This window comes from Heliangelus exortis, chromosome 1 (assembly GCF_036169615.1).
Source record: "Heliangelus exortis chromosome 1, bHelExo1.hap1, whole genome shotgun sequence".
Lineage (NCBI taxonomy): Eukaryota > Metazoa > Chordata > Aves > Apodiformes > Trochilidae > Heliangelus > Heliangelus exortis.
The window spans coordinates 90,915,041-90,938,112 of NC_092422.1; the positions used below are offsets into that span (position 1 = coordinate 90,915,041).

The following is a 23,072-nucleotide window of genomic DNA, read 5'->3' on the forward strand; positions in this document are numbered from 1 at the left end:
GTTGTGCTTTGACACACGAGAGGGATGGTGATACCCAGCAGTAGCCCAGGAATGAGAGCAGTCCCAAAGGATCCTCTCTGTCCAGCATTAGAAATCTCCTCTCTTCCCTCTTTCTCTTCCAGGGCCAGACCACCAGCTTTTCCATTTTGAGATACTGTATTAACAGTAGTACAGAAAGGTTTATAAAAGTCTCTTCTGAGGTCCAGATGAAGTAATGATTGTTCAGTGTTCAAGAAAAACTAATTCAAGTGTACAATGGTGGAGGGGGACTGTTAGTATGACAAGAGGTATAAAGATGTTCCTTTCAAGAAGAGATTAGCATAGCTGGGTTTATTCAGCATGCCAAAACAGAGGCTGAGGGGGAAGATAATTACAGATGATAACGACAGCAAAGAGGTTCAGCACTGGGGAGGGAGAAAAACTATTTGTGCCAAAGGACAGTGCTGGCTTGAGAACAAGTGGTTATTCTGTAAACTGACCATCAATGAATCTAGGCTAGAAATTAGAAGATGGTTCCTAGGTATCAGAGCAGCCCTGGCAGCCTTCCAGGGGACTATTAAAGACAGAAGGACATAATTTAAGGTAGGTCTTGCTATGCTATATAATGAAAAATACAAATTGTGGCTGGGCTGTGAGGCCCAGGCGATGCTCTCTGGGCCCATGTTTTCTTGCATTCAATGAATTCTCCTCACCTGTTGCTTCATTGAGGCAAAACAAGGGGCATTTAATTCTCCAGGACAGACAGGAGGAGGCTTAGAGATCTTCTCAACTCTGTTCTGTCTAATCTCCGTGACAAGATAAAACCTTTGCCTGCAAACTCCTTGTGCATTCTTTACACCCCCCTTGGACCACTAGGTCTTCAGCATTTCTCTGAACAAATCCTGTTTGGAATGAAGGCTCAGCCAGCTCTCCAGCACCGGAGACTTTGGACCTTCCTTCCTTGCTAAGGGGAAGGCTTTTCCCATTTGAGGGTGGTGGGAATCTGGCCTGCTACCTCTTCCCTCTCTGCACCTGAAGGTTTCATCCCCTTCAGCCACAGATCTGTTCCTCTTCCCACTGTTCCCACTGGGGCCAGAGTGAGGAGAGGAAGCCAGTTCCTCAACCTCAACACCAGCCCTCAGTGCAGGCAGCACGCCAAGCTCTGGGGCACAAGCCTTGCTCAAGAGAGCCTCTCCTGCCTCCTCACATTCAGATCTAGGAAAAAAAAAAAAAGAAAAAAAAAAGTTTAAATTGTTTAGCTTTTTCATCAACTTAAGACACTAATGGAAAGAGTTATGTAATGGTGTTTAATCCAGAAGATTTCCAAGTGTCGATATATTTAAAAGATATCAATCTTCATATTCCAATTGCCTGTCACTTCCTGGGATTAAAAAATCAGTAGATAAGGCAACAAATATGTTCTCAATCCCCAAGCAATATCTCCGCTTACACAAATTTTCCTTCTGCGTTTTAATGGCTTTTTTCCCCTTTTGTCCCCAGCACAGATTGTCCTAAAGGATGAATTTCACTAAAGAAAAAGAAATCTTGGGTTTAAGGCAGAAATTAAGTGTTTAGAGATCTTTATTTTGTTCTAAGGCTTGTCAAAGTAATTTTGTCTATCCCTTGGCAAGCTATTTAGAGCTTGATTTTATAGAAAGTATTTAAGAAAATTTAGCACACAGAAAGGTGCATTAGCAAGATTTTTGGTAGTGCCCCAGCCCCTAAGGCCCAGAAAAATCAGTGACAGTTATGGAGATGCCTTTGGGAATCTCTCTAGCTGTTGAGCCGAATCTTTAGGCACCTATAAAATTTGGCAGCTTGTGCCCAGGCATAGTTATATTATTCATTAATCAGTCCATGTCTTTTACCACATGAGAACATCTTCGAGCTGATGGGTACTGTGAAGAGAAACAGAGCTTGCAGGTAGGGGCAAGTATCCCTGGTTCAGTTTTTAACTTGCACAGCAACCCTCTCTGGTTTGTTTTGTTTTGTCATCTTCAGCTCATTATAGCAAAATCCCTTCTCCGTTATGTTACTGTAAGTACAGAGCCACTCTCTGACCCAACGCAGGAATCTTGTGCCCACATTGATGCTACCAGCCTCGTGTTAGTGCTCTCAGATTGCTCTTAGGTTGCTGGAGAAAAGTGTGAATTACTCAGGCTCGCTTCTTGCTCCTTTATCTTTTGGCTGGTATGGCAGTGCTGGAATCAGCCCTCTGAAGTGGAGCCTCTTCACTCTCTTCTCTCCATTTCTGGAGTGACTGAGAAGGCTCAGCAACCTTCAGGATGGCAGCTTTAATGCACTGTACCTCAGGGGACATTTTCATCTGCTGCTGAGATTAGCTGGATCACTGGGCTCTCTTACTTTTCCATTGGAACACCTTATTCTGGATCAGTGCTTCTCTTGCCCAGTGCTAAATCTCACTCACCTATGGCATCAGTGTGCTGGAGATGTTTGAAGCAAATATCCCTGCCTGCCCCAGAGGCAGGTGCTCACACTGTCCTGAACTTTGGATGGCAACCCATGGCCATGTGTTTGATAGCATTTCAGCATTTAATGCAACTACTCCTTGGTTTTGAGGTTATTCCTCACTGGGCCCTCAAGTATATTCTTGGCCTCTGAATGGCCCAATTGTGAGCAAGATTAAAAGCTCTGATTGCAAAACTCTGGTAAATAAAATGTCTCTTAGTTCTTTACTGACAAACCCAGTTTCTTTCCATAGCATTCTCCTCTTTAATCCCCTCTTGGCAGAACATGACATGTTTTGATACCAGCGCTCAAATTACCTTCCATGGTAAATAAAACAAACAGAAAATAAATAAGAGTTCCTTACCCTAAAAACAAACATCCACTAAAACCAGCTTATTATTCAGCTGATGCTGCCAATGTGCCAGAAGATACCACTTTGATTTTGTAATTGAATGTATTCTTTCCACTCAAATACTGAACTGAGCCTCTCCAAACCTGAAATGCTGAGGTTTTAGAGCAGGGTCACCAGAGGCACCCTTACTATTTGCCATTGAGAAAACAAAGAAGGAGGAAACAAGGAGACTAGCACAGAAGTTGGTGTTCAAATGTTTGTTTCTGAGGGAAAAACCCCACCTCAGTACAGAGAACCCACATTGTCTGGGTTGGTGCAGACAGCTAGATTGGGATGGGTTGAAACCAACCCCCCTGGCTCCGCAGAAGGCTGCAGTAGCTACTGATGCTCATAGCAGCCACGGGGCTCTGCATTCAGGAGAGATGACCTGGTCTCTGCTCTCTTCACCAGTGGGATTTATCCATGGGGCAGGGGGCTGCTTTCGAAGCATCAAGTGCAGGCATGCCCTCACCTCTTCCTCTGCCAGGCCTTTAACAAGATGTTGCGTCAAGCAGATCCTTCTCTAATGATCCCACGTGGTTAGAAGGTTCACAGGGCTCCTTTTACATGGCTGAGTACACAGTCCACCCTTAGCAAACTTATAAATAAGTTTTCCCTGCGTAGTCAGTATATTATGACCCCTATAAACTCAGGTTGTTCACATGCAAAGAACAATGGGCTTGGATGTGCTCTGTAAAACAATCAATTTTGTGGGGAAGTGCACATTATATAGTCAAATAGACGACCGTCTCCACCTGACCATTTTCATTCTATTTATACAACTCTTCTCTTAAAAGCATTGAAAAACAAAAGTATATGAAATAGATCCATTAAGAAATCGTGGATTTGCTGTCAGGGTCAGCTTGATTTCCAACAGTAAATGCCTGGGTCTATTTCAGAGGTTTACTTGGTTTATCTCTGCTGGACAAGAGACTCAATTCAAGATCAGTGACTCTCAGAGCTTCCAGGTCCTCTGAGTGCTCTGGTGCTCAACTCCAGGCACTTTCAGGGAGCTTGGATATCTGCAAGAGGAGATCTTTTGAACGTCTTTGATTAGGTACCCAAAAACTGAACTGGATCACTAAGCATGCTTTAGAATATAAACCATTGTAGTTTTAATCCTCTGAATTTTAAAATAATTACCATTATCAGACCTTGCAGATACAACTTGGCCATTTTAGGTTCCCTTAGCTTCTGGCCCACCAAATTCAGGTGATTGTTACCAACAAAAAACAATGAAATTGAAAACCCTTTGCACAGCAAAAAGTTACATATTCACTGCTTTATTTATTATAAGTTTCTAGTATCCAGAGAAGTTGCTGTAAACTGCTACATCATTTGGCCTGTAGGAAAGACAACATTTGGTAAGAAACAATTCTTCATTTTATTAGTGTAGTGATGATTTACAGCTGGCTGAGCAAGAGTAGCATTTATGATGATTTCAGTTCTCATTACATATGATATATAAATATACTGAGCATTTATAAGAATATAAATATATAAGAGGATATTAATTATACTGAAGTATATTTAATTTTTAAAATCCCAAGTCCAAACAATGATCCTCGTTCTGCAATAAAGCACGTGAATTACTGCTCAAAGAATGGTCTCTTTGATATCCTCAAGACCAATATATGCATGAGCAATTTTATATGCAAAACCATTTGCAAATTCAAACTCAGTATTAATTACTTCATGAGGGAAGGTATCCACCAGAAAACAGGGCTGGTCTCCCATACATTATAAAAGTGAACACTTGTGTTAACTTGAAAGGGAACCACACAAGGCAGGGAGACATTTCAAGTGGGCGTAGACCAAGGTTTGCCAATTACACTCACCTGGATACAATGGATTGCTAGCATATTGTCATTTTTACCCCTTCTCTGCAAATGCTTTTTTGAAAAGCTTTCTTTCATCTGCCTTCAGCTTTTAAATACATACCTGGGTGCCTGTGTCAGGCTCTTGCACTGATGGTTCTCCCAAGCTCCCAGGCTTTGCCAGCAGATAAGCCCCGCAGGTGGATGCAGCAAGGGACCATCTTGGGGCTTCCAGGAGTCAGCCCTGGCTCAGGGAACCTTTCTGTCTGTCCCTCCCTGGCAAATGACTGCAAGTGCTGCCCATTTCATGTCTTACGAAATGCAGGAGCCCCGTGAACTCCCTGAGGCTGAAGGAGCTGGAGAAGGGCCTGCAGCTCTGGTCCAGGGCAGCTAACACTAAGCTGTCAGGGCACAGGGAGAAGCCAGGTGGAGCAGGGCTGGTCAGGTGCCTGGGGCACTGTGAAGGGCCCAGCCATCACCAGCACATCTGTGGGTCACCCACAGGTGACCAAACCCAGGGAGGTGTGGTGCCAGGTGAGATGATCTCTCTGTGAGTGCCAGAGCCTGGGGGAAGAGCCACCAGCACTGCCCACTCTTTTCTTCACCAGGATATCTAATGTGCATCCAGATGTAGAACAGGGACTAGGTTGAAGCAGGTGAGAGAAGTAAAGGCAGAGAGGAGAGAGTGTGAAAACACGTTTTCCTGGAAAAGTGAAGGAAATCTACCCATGGAAAAAAAAAAAAAAAAAAAGAAAGCAAGAAAGAAAAACAGCTGTGCTAATTCTTGTGCTTGTTTGATCATGTTCAGAGCAGCCTAAACTCCCATGGAACAGTTTTGTTTCATGAGGGTGGTGCATACTGAGTGCGTGTCCATGTGATTTTTGTATTTGTACATTAAACATTTCCCCAAGATGTAATTCCTTCCCTCCTGCACTTGGAATAAAGTGACTTTACAAGAAGGACTGCCTCCAAACAGCAAGCAAAGGAGGGCTGTTGGGGCAAGATAGGGCAAACATAAATGTGTCTGAGCTAGCTGCTCCACCCAGCCTCTCATCTTTATATAAATAAAAAAAAATAAAAAATGTTTCCAATAACTGAAACAGGCAAGGTCTGATCTGCACAGACGGTCTGCAGGCATCTGCCCAAGAAGCTGACGGTTGGCTGGTACATCCTCATCTGATTTATGTTGTGTGTGTGTTAAGCCTTAAATTGTTGAGTCTCTGGCTGGCTGCAGTGGTATTACTGGATGGTTGGTGTATGTTTTCAGCTCACAGAGCTGGCTCTGATACTGGGGCTGTTGGCACTGAATCAATTCCAATCTCACACCTGTCTGAGACAATGAAGGCCTTGTTGCACACATCTCCACCAAAGGCTGTCATACAACTTATTTTTCACATTTGAAGAAGGAAAAAAAATAAAGGGAGGACTGAGGAAATGCTGTCTCCTCACAAGACACGTTCTCCGTGCCTTGATGCAGCATGCCCCTCTTTTCTTTAAGGGAAAATATATTTACAAAACAAAGACAGTGGAGTGCTTATGGAAAATATAGCTTAATCCTTGCAGTTCAATGTGCATAAGGTTTATTCTTCAGGGACTTATTCTGTAGCTACCTGACTGGTGGATTAAGCATGAGAGATAGGCACCTATTTTGTTCCACACTGTCTGCAAAGTTTACCTCCAGCTGGATTAATGCTAATGATAGTTTCTTATCAGTGTGCTCCTGCACCATCTACCTAGCTTTTTTTAGCCATTTCTCGAGATCTCAGAGGTGCAAAAGGTGCTGGGCTTGGATACCAATGTGGCTGAGATCCTCTGCTTCCTGGCACTGAAGCAGTTCAGCTTGGGTGGAGAATCGTCCTGGCTCCAGACACCATTCACTCCCAAGCTGAGAACGGGTCTCTGATCTTTGTCTTGGTCATCCAGCTTTGCTCTCATGGTCTCCCTTTACCCACTCTTCCTCCTCCAGTTCTGTGGCTCAGATGTCTTAGATGTATATCCTCTGGAAACTGTGTCGTTGGCTATTTCTTTCAAAGTGTTCAGAAAAAGGAAGTCAAATTTGTCTTCTAGCTCTGCTCTGCTCAGTTGGTACTTCTGCTCCTAAATCTGAGCCTCTTCCTGCCCTTTCCACTGTGCTCTTCTTCCCACTGATGCTGAGTGGCAGAGCAAGGCAGGGGCTGCAAAACTGTCCCATACCATTTTTTTCCATTTAGGATGTTTATGTCAATTTTTCACCAAGCCAGACAGGAGGCATGTGGCCAACACTTTCCTTGAAGTGGGGTTTGCTCCCTGCTGCTGAAAACAGCCTGAAACTGCAGAGTGGCTTTGCCATGTATCACAAAAGGTTGACTGAGCCTCCTGATTTGACACAAGTACTGTGGTACTGTTAGCGACTGGGTCCACCCATCTAGGTGAAAGACAGATTATACAATTCAGAGGTTCTTGCACATCCTTTTTCTATGCTCTCTAGTCCAACCTTCTCCATTTTTGTGAGTGCCTTTGCTGGTTGCATCCTGGGGACTGTGCAGGTGGAGGGCTGGGTGGGAGCAGCAGCATGAAATATAACACAGCTCTGTGTCCTTGTTCCTCCTCATTGCGACTTTCACTGCAGTCTCCATTCTTTGCTCCAAAATACCTTTGGAGGAGGAAAGTAGGAAGGAAAAAAGGAGCATGAGGCCTTGCAACCCTACTCGTATCCAATGAGTTTCTAAAGGTTCAGAAGTAGACCAGACCACAGCTCTTCAGCCAGGGTGAGCTGACCTTGTTCTACTGTCCAGGCCAGCTGAGGATCTGCCCTTGCACCTTGTCAGGGTGGTCCTCAGCATAAAAATAAATGATTAACTGTGTAATGAGTGAATATAAAGACAGATGGTAAAGTATATTTCTGTTGGTACTTGCATGCCTTTGTTTAAGAATACAGAAAAAGGCCCCAAGGTGATGAAATACAGACGGGAGCATGATGTTATCTTGCACCTATAAAACCTTGCTCTGAGTCCACCGGTGGCCACTATCCAGAACTTCTGAGTTCAGACACACTGGCTTGTACTAAGCAGAAATGGTGCTTTCAGTCTTCAGTAAACAGCATTTTTGCCCCAGGGCCCAAATCCTTCAAACATTTGCCTAGGTAATTGTCTGGTTTTGCCTTCTATGTCTCATCATCAGCTTATCTGTAAGTTCAGACTGGCTAAATGAGCATGTGAGGATGGGGGAAGAGCTGCTGGAGGACAGGGGAATAAACCATTTCATATTTAATTCACTGACAGGAGAGGCTAATGCGAGTGCAGCTAAGTGATCATTTTAGGATCACGTTGGGGAAAAAATGAGTAATAGAGCATGTTAATTCAAACAGATTAAAGAGCTGCACAAATAAATGAAGGGTTTTTTTGTTTTGTTTCTCTGGCAGTCCCACAATATCAACAACTGCAAAACAACAACAGCAAATATGTAATTTTGTGTTGGATTGAAATTAATTATTTCAAACTGTTGCCACTTTTTACAACTGTGAAAATGTAGACATAAAAGATATTTCTATTAGGGCAATTTCTGAAGTCTTTTTTTCCCTGGACCAAGCCAACAATCTATAACCTACAATAACCTTGTCTCATGCCATAGCACTGGATTCCTACATTAAATGTGAATGTCTTTTCTTGGTCTTACCCTTATTTTAATAATTATTTAATATTTGCTTACATGTCACAATTATGTTTAGCATTTATATAGTTTCTTAAATGGGAAAAAGTTCTTTTTGCTTATTATGGTGACTTATGATCTTATTCTCCATACCACAGTTGTCTAAAACTGCTCAGTTCAGCACTTTCAATGGAGTTTAGCTGTGTTTAGCTAAGTTTCTAAAAAGCTTTTGATGTGTCAGTGTTTCACAGGCTCGTAACTGCTGACCGAGAAGAATAATTTTACATATTTCTGAGCAGACAGGCTAGTGGCAGGATGTAATTTGAAAAGAGATTATAGCAAGTTAGCCTTCTCAAGCCATTTAGATGTATTTAGTGTATTAAAGGTTAATTCTTAAAGATATTAAATACAGAAAGTGAAACAAAACTGTTATTTGTATTAAAAAAATCACACATTTCCTATCTCAAAAAAGAAATCTTCCTCAGCCCGGCAACACAACAGCTGTTTGTTGGTTAATACTGGGAATTACTTTATTTCTTCCACTCTGAGCCATTTTGCAACATTTGACATGTGTTGACACTTCTTTTCTATACTGGATTACAATTTTCCTTCAACACTGCTAGTCCTTACTCCACCCATTCTGGTAGCACCTACCTGCACACAAACCAGAAATTATGATGGGGATGTAGATATGCAAAATTTGGTGCTGCAGTGCACGTTTCCAAGCAGCCTGGTTGTCCTGAGAACGGTTCCAGGAAGAGGGGCAGGGAGGACTAGGGGACTTGGGGTGTCAGTAGGCTCCCCCTGGGTCTCCTCCAGGGATCTCTGCCCTGATGGGTGGCATAGGTATATCCTCCCTGTTTGGGGCAGACCCCTCCCTGTCCTCCCTGGTGGAGAAATTATGTCCAAGGCATTGCTGGTTGAGCTTTGCATGTTCAAAGCCCTGTGTCAGCTATTTCAGGGGTCTCATTTTTGGCACCTTGCTTTGGAAGGACTACTGAGGGGCTTCAGGCCTGCAACAGCTTCTGCGTGCATTGATTTGCTGAGCTTCTGCTTGGCATCTTCAGTAGCACTGAAGGGAAAAGAACTTTTCTCTTCAAAGCTCATGCTGCCTGGACCTTTTGCCCTGCAGACTTAGGTTTAGCTTGCTCTGAAATCAATCAGTACATTTAAACATGGCCAGCAGGGCCAACACGCAAGCTGAGCTCCTGCAACTGTGGCAAGGGGTTGAACAAAGAGATGAGTCTTTACCTGCCTTTTAATCCTCCTTCCTCTGGCTGTCCTCCTCCAGCCTCTCTGATTCAGGGGGGAGAGTCAGGGGAGAGGTTCTGCTGCCGCCCGCCGGGGCCATGGGTGATGTGGAAACGGCAGTGGCTGCAGTGCAGCAGGATGCTGCATTCCTCTGCTACACAGCAAGTGCCAAGGGATTTCGTAAAGGAAGCAAAGCATTTCTTAAACGGTATTTTAAATGTATTTCTGGAGTGAATGCCCCTGACAACCCAGTGAGCTGGGGCTTTCAGCACATACTTCTGGGCTTGACTCATTTTCCATTTTGGTTTTGCTGATCTCCTCAAAACCCGCTCGACAGTTTAGAGGAACAGATAATTTAATAGTGTTTTCAACAAGTCCATTTTAGTTTAGTAGTCTAACAAGCAGCAGTTCCTTAAAATAACAGTTTCTTTCAAAAAAAAAAAAATGCATCGTTTTAAGTCCAACTGATTTTAGAAATATATGTTCACATGAAGACCTTACTTCACCTTGTAAATCAAAGCTGCACTCTGGAGAGAGGTTTCATACCACTGGGCTCAGTATCATTTTTCTCAAGGTGACATCAGCTGTTAAAGTATGAAGGTTGCATTTGATATGTCACTTACTATCTCTAAGTCAATAAAATGAACCAGTGTGTCTTTAGATCATCAGAGATCTGCTTATTACCAAAAATTGTTTTAATCCTGATTTGTGTTGGAATTTAAAAGAATCCAAGCAGATTTCATTTGCCATCCTGAATAAGGGTTTGGAGGGTTATACTCTGCTGTGTGTGCAGAGTGCCCCTGGATGAATTCTACTTTATTAGTTTATAGGCTTTTTTTCTGAGCACTTGGGATGTTATCATGAAAGTGTAAATGGCTGTTATCTTCAAAGACCTCTTTTATACTGACAAAACTCCACCTTGCCAACTTCGTATTAATAATCTATTGCAATCCTAATTAGTTCACATCAAGGTCAGTGTTTTGTGGTGGATAAAATGACTGTAAGCTCCAGAGAGGAAGTTTTTTCTTCCATTACTTTTATGTTGTAACAGAGGAGGGAGTACTGAAAGTGTAAAAGAAGAGACTGATGAGGACTTCTTGTTTATCTGTAGGCTAAAGAACTTTAATATGGAGCAGTTAGTTCACAATATTAGGAACAACCTGTAAGACACCTGAGGCCACAATGCAGTCGTCCCTTTATCACTGTGTCTCCCAGTGGAGTGCAGAGACTTCCTCATTCAACTCTGCTCTTTTTTTAAATGGCATTGGTTTTCCAGTGGGAATAGTCCATACAAGGAACTTCAAGCCTCATATTTAGCTGTCTTGAAATGTAGACACAAAGCTAGAAAATGTTTCACTGAGACGTGAATTCATTACTGCCTTTCTGAACACCCTAAGGCAGAGTCCCACTCAGGCAATGGCTCTAGGGCATCAGCAGTCCCCTCCCAGGACCAGCGGGGTCACGTCCAGCCCACAAGAGCCCTAAAGAAGGTGCAGGTAATCCTATGTCGGCAAATAATGACTCAATGTGACTTCCAGGTTTTGGCCCAGGAGATATCTCTCCACTTCCTTTGGTCTAGCTCCACCCCACGAAAGAGAAACTTTGGAGGTGTAACCAGGCTGGAATTCATTTCACCTAACTTTAGGCATCTGTGTTTTGTGTGTCTCTGTCTGACACAGTCATCTGGTATCTTTGTGATCGGAGAGAGAAACAGCTGTTCATTGGGTGTGATTCACCCTCCTGGTTTGGCTTAGATGTCTCCCTTAGGATGAAATGACTTGCACCCCACAAGTGTCTGTTTTACCCTGTTGGCAATAAAGTCTAGAGTCTAGACAAGTAGCTCAGAGGTAAACACCTACACTGTAGATCTCTCAGGTGAGATGAATCCTCCCTCAAGAGCCAGGACACCAGGAGACAGCATTACACTCTGGCCACAATTAGCACCCTGCTTCTGTGTCTGCCTTTCCAGGGCATTATACACCTGCCAGAGTCAGGCTGAAAGCTGTTTTCACCAGCAGCAAGGTAGTGAGATGGACTATTTGACATGCTTCTCAGTAGGCATCATACCCCACCTGATCCTTATGCTTCAGGTAGACTGCTTTCAAGATGTGAGCTAACTAGGTCAAAGTGGATAGATCTCCCCAAGGTGTTTTTACAGGTGAACTTCTGCTGGGGTGACATCAGATAATTCCCATGTGCTCTGACTCAGCCAAGTGCTGAGCTTTGTGCCTGGAGTGCTCTGCAGAACTGGAGCCTTGCTTTCTGCATGCATCAGTTCTCCATCTGCTAAAAGAGGGACTGCAGTAATACCCTTCCTCTGGAGGCAGCGTGAAGACCAGGGAATTAGTTAGCTGGGAGGTGATCACGTACTGGTGTGGTTCAGGGAAAGGTGAAGAGAAGAGCAGTAGCTGGGACCTAGAGCAGCAGAAGGGAGAAGCTGGCAAAGGGGCAAGTGGGACAGGAACAGAGGCACTCTGTTGTCCAGGAGGGTTTTTTATATGGACTGTGGCAGCAGGTCAGGCGAAGCTGCCACAGTTACCATGTGATTGCCCTCCAGACTCAGAGAGATGTGATTTCCAGGTGTTGATGTAGCTCCCTCCACAGGTCCCGGTTCCTACTCCCAGTGCAGGTCACAGCAGGTCATACACCCTCCCAGCAGCAGCACACATCCTCATCTGTCCCTAGCACCTCTGAAGCTGGAGGAAAACATAGTGCCACTCAGCAAGACCACGGGTGCATGTGTGTTTGTACACATGTATGGACATGTACACACATGCACATCCTTTTACTGTCACCCTTCTGCCTGTGCCAAGGGGCTCTCTGTGTCCTGCCACCTCCCAGGCTGGGCACAATGGGACGAAGGGTGCAGCCAGCTCGCTCCCAGTATCAGCCTGGTATCTGTCCCTGATTTCCTCACCGTTTCAGTTTGTGCTTTAGCAGGACGCTTCGAGATAGGGGAGAACGCTGCAGCGGCACCGAGTCTGGCAGCCTGTCTCCTCCAGGGGACCCAAAAGAGTGGAAGGTCAAGGTTGAATTCTTGTACTTCGTTCCTTGTTGATGTGGGGAGGGAGGGAAGAGGAGCACGGGTGGTGGAGTGGAGTGGAGTCTCCCTCTTGAACAAATAACTGCAATTCTCCGGGGTGACTCATTACCTCTGAAGACAAAGAACAATGTATCCTTAATTTGCAAAACTCAGCTCTCCGACTTCTGCCTGTCACTGGCACCCAGAGACTTTGCAGTTTGCCCATCGTGCCATCATGTTCTTCAAAAGAGGAGTGACGCCAGCCCCAAAGTGTGCTTACTCAGGAGGAGAGATGGTTTATATTTCATGTGAGCGGCTTATGTAGTAACCTGCTAGGGCAGCACACATATTGGTTGTGAAATCAGAGTTTTCACAGTTTGGTATTTTGAGTTGTCCACACTTCCTGATTCTGGCACCAGGTTAGCAATGAGACCTGAGAGGTTTTATAGGGACACCTCCACTCCCTACCACTGGTTGCCATTACTAAAATGCTACTTTACGGTGTGTTGTGCATATGTAGTTCTACTAGCCTAGACAGCTCATTCATGCAGCTTTAAAGCTGATGGAATATACACTTCTTCTATCCCCAGAATGGACACATCTGCCTTTGGTATCATCCCCAATAATTTACTGTCATCAAAACACCGACTTTGTTGTCATAGACATAAAGAGAGTGAACAAAAATCAAACTAAACATTAGAATCATAGAATCATAGAATTGGCTGGGTTGGAAGGGACCTCAGAGATCATCAAGTCCAACCCTTGATCCACTACCGCTGCAGTTACCAGCCCATGGCACTGAGTGCCACATCCAGTCTCTTTTTAAATATCTCCAGGGACGGAGAATCCACTACTTCCCTGGGCAGCCCATTCCAATGCTTGATCACCCTCTCAGTAAAGAAATTCTTCCTAATATCTAACCTAAACCTCCCCTGGCACAACTTCAGACCATGCCCTCTTGTCTTGATGCACTCATTTGTTTCTCTCCCTTCCCTGCCACCTTTTCCTTCACTTTTTCTAAAGAAAAGCAAGCAAAAAAATCATTCTATGAGACTTCCAGTCTTTCACTACATTCAGCACTAGAGGACATATCCCCAAAGGCCCTTTTAGATTGGCATAATTTTCATCCTCAAGACCCTTTCTAGTGCAGCACTGAAAAGAAACAAGCTAACACAGACAAGTCAGAGAGGTAGATGATGCACAGAAACTGAAAGCAACATACTAAATGAACAGCAGAAATGGTGCTCTGCACCTCATCACCTAATCACAACACTGTGGTTTTCCATGGCTGTCTTTGCTATGTGTTCCAGCCTTCTTAGGGGCTGGTAAACTCCTGCAGCACCTAGCACACTTTGGGAAGTTCTGCATCAACAGTAAGCACCACAACTAGAACAAACACCTTCAGCGAGGGATATGTTTCTTCTTTATTATCAAGAGTGTGAAGCCTCAGTGTGGAGAAAATCCCTCATTCTCCTATCCCAGAGGAGGGTTTTTTGAGGATCAAATACCTCTAGAAATTCTCTAGCCTTTGCAATACTCCACAAAACCACAGTAATATTGAAATAAAATGAAAGCAAACAGTGAGGCAGGAGGTTGCTGCCAAAGATCTCTCTTCCAAATAATAGCTGGGGATTTGGGTGCCTCTTCCACCCCACCCCCCAACTTAAAAATTTCCAGACACGCGACATATCTGTTGTTGTCGTTCTCAACCAGAATAAGTCCTGTCACCTGTTCGCAATTTTCAAAGCCATGGAAGGGTGTGAATGCTCGTCTCCTATAAATTTCCAGTGGAAATTAGAAGGCTTCGACAAACTTTCCCAGGGGGGCATATCAGAGCTCTCACCCACCTCTGAAATTAGCAGGTGTCCCAGCTGTTGGGCTGGGAGGTGGCTCTGTGATGTGACAGTGGCTTCCACAGACTGGCACGTGGAGGGAAACCACCCTGCAGCATGAAGTAGCTGCTGGTGGAATTTTACAGTTTGCTCTGTAATTTTCCAGCTCCTCATGTTCCAGCCTTAAGAGGTATGAGAATACCAGCCTTGTGTGGCTGCTGCCACTGCTGCCGCTGCTGCCAGTGATGAACTTGTCCTTTGGAAAGTCCCCCTTATTTAAGCTACTGACTAATTCTTTCAGCTGCTGGGAGATGACACACCTTTTCACCGTGCTGCACTAGGCTGAGGATTTGCTGGGTCCCAAGTGAGGGAGGGAGATTGAGTCACTTTGGATGGCTTGTTTCAGAGGAAGACTAAATCAGACCCATGCACAACAATATCACAATCCCCAGTGCATCCCACACCATCACTTGAAGCTGCTAGCAGGGAATGAGAGAAAGCAAGTGAGAAAAGGCAGAGACAGGCATGTAAAAGATGTTGGCAAAGGCAGGAAGGAGGCAAGTGGCATCTTTCTCCTGGGCACAAAACTACACAGAATATTTCTCTGCTCATAGTCCATTTCATCTATTAAGCAAGACAGTTCTCTGAATGAACAAGTCTAATCAAGACCATTCCTGCCTTACACTCAAAGGAAGGGAAAGACACTATAAAAACTGTTTCCCTTTGGAAAGATTGGCAAATCGAACTGGGGGAGGGGCAGGGACAGACAATTCCCAGTCTCAGAACAGCTTTTCAAAGCAATGAAGGATCGGGCTTTCTCCTTGCCTGCCTCCGAGTTTGACACCAGTAAACTAATCCCAGCTTTCATTCGCCCCATGTCTTCTGCCAGTTGCTGCCTTTAAAGTGCTTGCCAGGATAGTAGAGGAATTGCAAAGCTCGGTGCTATGTGACTTTCGGGGTTTGTTGCATATGACTGACAGAAATTTTTGCAAGTTGAGAAAAAAAGCCTGGCAACAGCAGCGGCTATTTCGCAACTCATCTTCGTCTTGCCGTGTCGAGAACGGGGAGGCGGGAGGCGGGGGGGAGGGAGGCAGAATTTTCATCAGCACAGATAGTGGCTAATGAGCTTCTCAGTACTCGGGGCCTGACTCTTTTCTCTCCCCTGACCCCGGCTTGGGAAAAATCACTGCCAGTGTGTCCAGGTCAATATATTTTCAAGCAGACAGGTGCCCCTTCTGAAGCGAAGGAGCAGGAGAGGAGAGAGGAGTCGCAGGCAGTGTCTGTGCAAGTGCAGTCGGGCAGGAAGGGGAAGGTGGAAGGGTGAGCAGCCTGGCTGAGTCAAAGGCATACCTGCTCCCTCCCAGGCTGCTGCCGGCTCCGCAGCCATCCCGCCTCATGCCACGGCCTACTGACTCACATCCTGCTGCTCCTTTCTGAAGCTTCCAGGAACATGCTGTATCATACTGAGATTTGGCTACGCAGCGCCTCTTGGCTAGGAGCAGGCAGCAATGTCTGACCTGCAATGACACATGGAGAGCCGTCTCTCTCTGTGCTCCAAGGGCATAAAAGAGAGTTAGAGGCGTGCGGGATCCAGCCCAGCACAAGCCACATGCATCCACATAAGCATTTTTTCCTTTCATCTCATGGGTACACTGGGGCCTGACTTGGAAGCTTAAAGCCTTTAATATGGCTAAAAAGAATTATTTTTTGATCAGGATATAAAATCTAATGGAGGCTTTTTTCTCTTATTTCTTTTTTTTTTTTTTTTTTATTTTTTTTTAAGCAGCCTGATATGGATTGTTATATTGATTATACAGAAGTGATGTGGTGATAGATATTTTTGTTATCATCTTAAGCAACACCCTAAGCTGGTCCTATGATTCAAGTAAAGCCCCACTGAAACTTGCTGATTTATACATTCAGGGCACCTGAAAGTGTCACAGCATTTTCTTTTGGAGGCAGAGGGAGGGTGTTGTGTTACATTTTCAAAAGTGTTACATTTGCTTCCTCTGAAAAAGATTCATACAAATAGCATCCTGGGACTTCATGTTTATTATGTCCCAGTGATTTCTGTGTCCCGTGTGCTCAGAATCAGCTTTACAGACAAAAGGATGTTCCATGTGATCCCAGGAAATAATAGACTGTGGTTTTGTCTGAGGTCTTGACCCATTCATTCTGAGAGCGAAGAGTATTCTTTTTTTGTACTTGACTATCAATAACAACTCAGAAAGCCAAAACACGTCCTCTCTCACACCAGCACAACTCCATTGCTTGACAAGTGTGTGTTTGCCCTACGCCGGTTCTGCTGAACAAGCCTATCCGTGGGTCGGGGTGTGTGCATCTCACTAGTTCACCCGTGCTTTCGGATACGCGGGAGAGCCAAGAGCTGCTCCTTAAAGGGAGAGATGCCGCTTGTGCGCAGGGACTGCGCGGAGCGGAGCTGCAGTTATGCAGCACTGGCAGCGTCCCGGGTGGGAATGACTAATAGGTATTAATTAGCAAAGGTCGTATGAAGGGCTGCGGCGGCTCCCGGAAAATTCATTTTCCAGGCGGCTGTTGTACAGCGGGTCCCCCAGGCAGCAGCCGAGCCGCTGCGGGGGCAGCTTCGGCCCCGAGGCGCTCCAGGACGCGGAGCCGGGAGCCGCGGGATGCACCGGCCGCCACTTTCTGCAAGGGCTCCGCTGCCACCTACTGATACACTCGGAGAAGGGAGTGACCCACCGCCTTCTGCCGGCTGGGCTTTTTATTTTCCACGGCGAAAACGGCTGGTAAAATCATAGAATCACAGGATAGTTTGGGTTGGAAAGGACCTTAAGGATCATCTAGTTCCAGTCCCCCTGCCATGGGCAGGGACACCTCCCACAGGACCAGGTTGTTCCAAGCCGCATCCAACCTGGCTTTGAACACTGTCAGGGATGGGGCAACCACAACCTCCCCGTGAAACCTGTGCCAGTGTGAAACCATCCTCACAGTGAAGAACTCCTACCTAATATCCAATCTAAATCTATGCCCTTACCATTTGAAACTGTTGCCCCTTGACTTATCACTACATGCCCTTGTAAAAGGTCCTTTTCATGCTTTCCTGTAGGGCCCCTACAGGCACTTAGAACCCACTATAAGGTCTCCCTGCAGCCTTCTCTTCTCCAGGCTGAATAACCCCAACTCTCTCAGCCTGTCTTCAGAGGAGAGGTGCTCCAGCCCTCTGATCATCTCCCTGGCCCTCCTCTGGGCTTGCTCTAACAGTTCTATGAGGGAGCATCACAAAAAGGGGAGACCAGTTGTTTTGGTTTGTTGTTGTTTTTTTCTTTCTAAGTTTCTAACCAAAGCATGTTTCATTAAACTATTAAACGTTAGGCAACATTTGTACAGCTTAATTACAACTTTTTAAAACAAGTCGAACGCAACCATTCCGTGGCAATAAAACATGACGAGGCATGAAAGATGGTTCAATACTTTCTGCTTAATAGCTTGTTAGGCATGAGGCTAGAGGGTGAAAGCTCGTGACTACACAGCAAGGTGTGAATTATTGCACCATAATTCTCGCCCTAGAGTGTTTTATTGCAATTAATAACTGTTTTCATGTTTTAAATACATTTTCTCACACCATAAAAAGCAGAAATGGAAAGTACTTGCTAATGGGAGAAATACCAGGAGGACTGGGCACAGATCAACAACTGGAGCAACTTCCTTGTTTTTTTGCTATTTTGATCTGCTTTTAAATGATTCTGGAAACCTGTTTGGCTTTAAAACTGTGTGGGCCCACAGCCCTGTTCTTTCTCTTTGCTGAAGTAGCTATCCCTGCAAATCACTTCACAGATATTCTAAGCTGGGAAGCAGGTCCCCTTTATTTGCAGTGCATTTTCACCAAATTAACTTCAGCTACACAAAGCCACAAATTCAGTTCCCCCCATCAAGCCACTAACTTCTGAAAAGTGCATCACTTTATTTTGAAAGCAGAAGAGATGGATTCAGTAAGAGCTTTTTGCCTTTTATAGTAGCTTAGTTCTGTGGCAAATTTGAACCCATTCCAGGTCAATTTTGGGTAACATGAAAGCTGAAGAAAAGCAGGTATCACAAAAATAAAATGTTATTTGAGGCCCCTAATCTAGATTTTACTGAAGTTGCTGGAAATGTAAACCTGGCCTTTACTGGAGCTGAATCTCCCTTTATACTGAAATGGTGCCATAAAAATGCTATTACAGTGATACATTTCTCTACTTGTTATTAAAAATTGTGCAGGTGATACTTGGGGTTTGTCAGCAAAACATACTTTAATATGTATATATAATATAATGCACTGCATTAACATCACTGAATAGATTGCAACTTGTTAACCAGTCTGATGTCAAAAACCCAATCTTTAAGAGCAAATACAGGGATTGGGAATACAGGTACCAAGACAGAAAATTGATTGGTAGTTTGAACTTTCACTTAAGAGATACTTAATGGGATGAGATTAATAATGGGGGTCTCTCGGGCTGTCTGTCACTGTTTCAAGTATCTTAGAGGTCAGTAATGACAGCAAATGGATTAGGCAGGTCAGATACCTTGGGAGTCTCTTTCTGGATGTTACTAGACAAATACTTGGTCCATTATCTGGTTTCTAGTTGGGACACAGCAAAAAGCTAATTCTAGTAACATTAAAAGAAAGAAACTGTATTTCAATGTAGACTTATCAGTGTTTAGCTAATTGGTCACAAGGTCTTGTTTCCTCTACTGCTGCTGCTGCTGCAGATTTTCTGCATCTTGCTGTTGGTCATGTATTTATTGCACTTGAGGGTGGGTGTTTTATGGACCAGGATCCCATAGACACTGGATAGGGTACAGGACAAAACCACATCTCTTGTCCTAAGAGACAGCAATGTAAGAAACAGTAGAAAAGTGTCAGACAAAGCTGCTCCACAATACAACAAGAGTTTGCCACAGGAGAGAACAGACAGAATGTTCTCTCCTTTCAGCCTGAAAACCAAGGATGGGTGGCAGCACCCCCTTCATCGTGCTGAATAGGGTCCTCCAGAGTATGGATTTGATTCTGTGGCATTAGTCTTGGAAGAGCATGTCCAGGGCTTCCCAGGCAGGAGGACCAGCCAAAGGTGTGTCCATCCCCAGGGCTGGGATCCCTCCAGTGCATGTATCATGATTGTAGTGCTTGGGCACGTTGCTGAACTGAAATCACTGTGCTGAAATAAGGGAGTCATGATTTTATTGACCCCCTTTTAGAACTGAAACACAGCCCCATTATAGAACTGAAACACACTGTGTTTTACAGTCACAAGACTTGCTCTGCTGATGTTTTGTGATGTTTATCCTACTGCTATCCCTGGAGACTGAATTCCCTGTCACCTGTCTCCCTGACATTTTAATAAACACTGACCACACAGTAACAAAGAGATGATGTTCTGATTCGGAACATAGGCTTTGTGCCTATGTCTTTTTGCTTGTTGCTACTGAAGTCCATTTAATCCAGTTGGATGTTTTTTTAAACAGCATGAGTCAACCGAATTAATTTTTTAGGAGGTCTGATGGAAAAAAAAAAATAATATCCTAATTCGAATATGTTACTCAGCAGAAAAATCTTTACATGACTTTAATTTATTCTGCAAGTCACTTCAGTAGATTTTTTTTAAAGCTAGGAGATTTTTATAAAACTCCCCATCTAAACAGATGAAACAAACAAAATTTAAAACTCATCTCCATAAAGCACAAGAAAACAATGATTTCCAGATGGGCTTTCTGATGGAAGATCAAAGTCCTTCATCTCAGACTTGGGAAATTTCCCTTCCATGCTGATATCAGTTTTATCTGAATGCAGTTCATCCAACATATGTTTTTTTCAAAAAGGCAATTCACTGGATGAAGCTGCAGGAGAATGCCCTTAGAGCTGAAGAAAATAAAAAAGACATTACTAAAAATAGTAAAGATTTCTGGGTAGGTGAGGAGGAGAGAAATCTTTCTAACTTTGATTTATTAAAAAAATTAGGCATTTCTGTACACTGAAAAATGCCAGCTTCATATGCAGAGATGAAATAAGGTTGTTTCTGCATTGGTGAAACTAGTTTGGACAAACTTCCTGCCATTCATCTCTGATTTCAGGTATCAGCCAAACTAGTCTCATGGCTAAAAAATGATAGGTTAGTGTTTTTCTGTGTAAATGTTTTGCACATCTTTAGCATTTTAAAATTTTTGCTTCCAAGTAGCAGATTCTGCAGAAAGCCTGTACTGAAGAGTGTGGCTGCCTTTTTGGATTAGCAGTGCCACTGAGTGTGCTTAAACCACTCTGAATTGTATTTCTGTAGTTTAGTGTATACAAAATAGATATACAAAATACCTGTCTGTTCTATTAAGCCTGGGATTTTCAACAGGTTGAGGAAGTCCTATTGATCCACTTAGGAGTCTGCCTTCTGGAGGACACTACTTTCACTCTCCATCTCTGTCTCTCTCTCTCACACACACATACACACACATTTTCATTTATTTCTTCTCTCCCTACTTACATGCTTGCCTAGAGGCACTCACAGTTCAGTATTTTTATGACGTGCCTTTTTGGTTAAAGGGCCTGTGAACATGCGTGCTGAAATAGGAATTCATCCCAGCAATGAATAGTCTTTCACTTTAGAAAGCTTAATCTGCTTTTCCCTGACCACTGTCCCTGTGAAACATCAAAAAGCTTCACAAGAAAAAAAAAATCAACCAATCAAAACTCACAGATGCACAAATTATATTTTAGAAAGCGATTCATCCGAAGGTCTCTTGACCAAGGGGATTATGGAACTGAAATGTAATTATCTTGGCATTTAAGTTTCTTTTTTTTTTTTTTCCACCACACGTGGACCGGTTCACCTATTTGACTGCGAAGTTTTACCATTCCAAACAGCCTATAGGTCTCTTTTTCCTTGCAGACACAAGGCAAGTACAGCCATCTCCGCCATGGTCCTATGACCAGTCCTACCAGTACCTGGGCTCCATTGCCACCCCTTCTGTGCACCCCGCCACACCAATATCACCCGGCAGGGCTAGCGGCATGACAACCCTCACCGCAGAGCTTTCCAGCCGGCTGTCAAGTAAGTACCTAAAAGTTAGTCCCCCTGCTCCAAGCCTCACCAAAGCCTCCAGGCTGACTCCGGGGAAAAAGGGTTGCAGTGTCACTGCCAGTTTTATTTCAGCAGCAGTGAAGCCCCTTGCACGCTCTGTGCAGCAAAGGCTCCTCCGATCCTTTGCTGGGAGATGCGCGGAGTAAAGAAATACGGGTTGGGACCCAGCATACCCCTGTCAAAAAAAAAAAAAAAAAAAAAAAAAAGAGGAGAAAGCAGCACTTTGAAGATATATGGAACTATAAAATAAGTATGGAGTGCTGAAGAGCTGTTGTATCTGCCAAGAAATGAATGCCACAGATATTTCGGTTCTGTTTCCTTCCCTTACTCTAAATTCAGACCAGAGCACAGAAGGCTATGGGTGGACATACTGGCTGCAGGATGGTGGGATTTAACATTTGAAGAGCTGCACTGGATTTTGTTGTTACATCTTTGTCAAATTGTAGTGCAGAGCTTTACAAGCCAACATAAAAATACAGCATGGAAGTGAAAGCTATTCCCTTGGTTTCCACCACACTCGGCTGACCATCTGCTGACTCTAACAGACACATATTGAACCAATATGTGTGTTCAATAGCAGGAATTTTCTTAAAATGACTGAGAGCCATATAATTCAAATTTGCACACGACTGTTTCAGAAATATCTTCTTTGGATGCACATATTGCTCTCATTTGAATACTCAGGGCTTCTTCTAAGATCAGAGAGAATCCACTTGAATGTTCTCCAGCCTGTCCTATTGCTGTCATATAGACCCTGCTTTGAAAGAGTCACAGGAACAATGCTCACTAAAACTAAATTATTTGTTATGTCTAGGTGCTAATTTACACATTAGAAATAGATGAAAATGTGGGAAACTTTTCAGGGGAAAAAAAAAAGGATATATTTTGTTTAAAAAATTTTCATTCTTCACTGAGACATTCTTTCAAAATGAAAAGACCCCTTTTTGCTTTCACCTCTGTGTTTCCCTCCCTTTGTACTCCTTTCCACTGGCTAAATGCAGAAATGGAGAAAATTGAGAAGGATGAAAAAAAGACCTTCTTCATAGAAACCAGAAAATCTCAAGCAAAGCAAATAATTTCATCAATTGTTTTAGAGAAGGAGTTTTTCTTGAGATAATCGTTTGGAACCAATATTTACCAGTTATGATTTTCAAACCCTGTTCAGGGGTGCCCATGCATAGGTTACTTGTAGGTGTGGATGGGTAGATCAGACTAAAAGGAGATGCTAATCAGATTTTACTTTTACCAATGTGGCAACTGAGGTTGTACTCAAATGAGTGAATATTTCTTGCATTGTTGTAGTGCCCAAATGTCATCACTGTTTGTGTATCCAGGTTCTTGCAGTGCTGTGCACCACATGAGCACCAAAGGCTCCTGTGGTGGCTGCCCCAAAATTGCACAGTCCAGCAGAAAATAGCCATGTTTGTGTGAAGAAACTGAACTCTGTGTTTCTTCTGTGGCACATGGAACACAGGGAAGTAGAGCACTAGCAGTGGGGCTTATCAGTGTTTTCTGTGCCTGTGGTCAAAGTGATTTACCTTGGGGCAGGCATAGTTTGTCCATGACTTGTGAAGGAATTTAGATCTTCATTCA

At 43.9% G+C, this 23,072-nt stretch overlaps 1 protein-coding gene and 1 long non-coding RNA gene across 4 annotated transcripts in view; one reads left to right on the forward strand and one right to left on the reverse strand.

Moving 5' to 3' along the window:
- The window catches only part of RUNX1 (RUNX family transcription factor 1), a 174,455-nt gene that overhangs the window by 143,898 nt on the left and 7,485 nt on the right, over window positions 1-23,072 (forward strand). For 2 of the 3 annotated variants that reach the window (XM_071753583.1, XM_071753562.1), the window contains one exon: window positions 21,288-21,449. The exons of the other annotated variant lie outside the window; for it this stretch is intronic. In XM_071753583.1, the coding sequence (XP_071609684.1) occupies window positions 21,288-21,449 (162 nt within the window). The remainder of the gene's footprint in view (window positions 1-21,287; window positions 21,450-23,072) is intronic. 3 annotated transcript variants of the gene reach the window in all.
- On the reverse strand, window positions 1,545-9,702 carry LOC139800466 (uncharacterized). Its single transcript, XR_011727763.1, has 2 exons — window positions 9,535-9,702; window positions 1,545-3,861 (listed from the first exon to the last, which is right to left on the reverse strand). It is a non-coding gene; the product is annotated as an uncharacterized lncRNA (long non-coding RNA).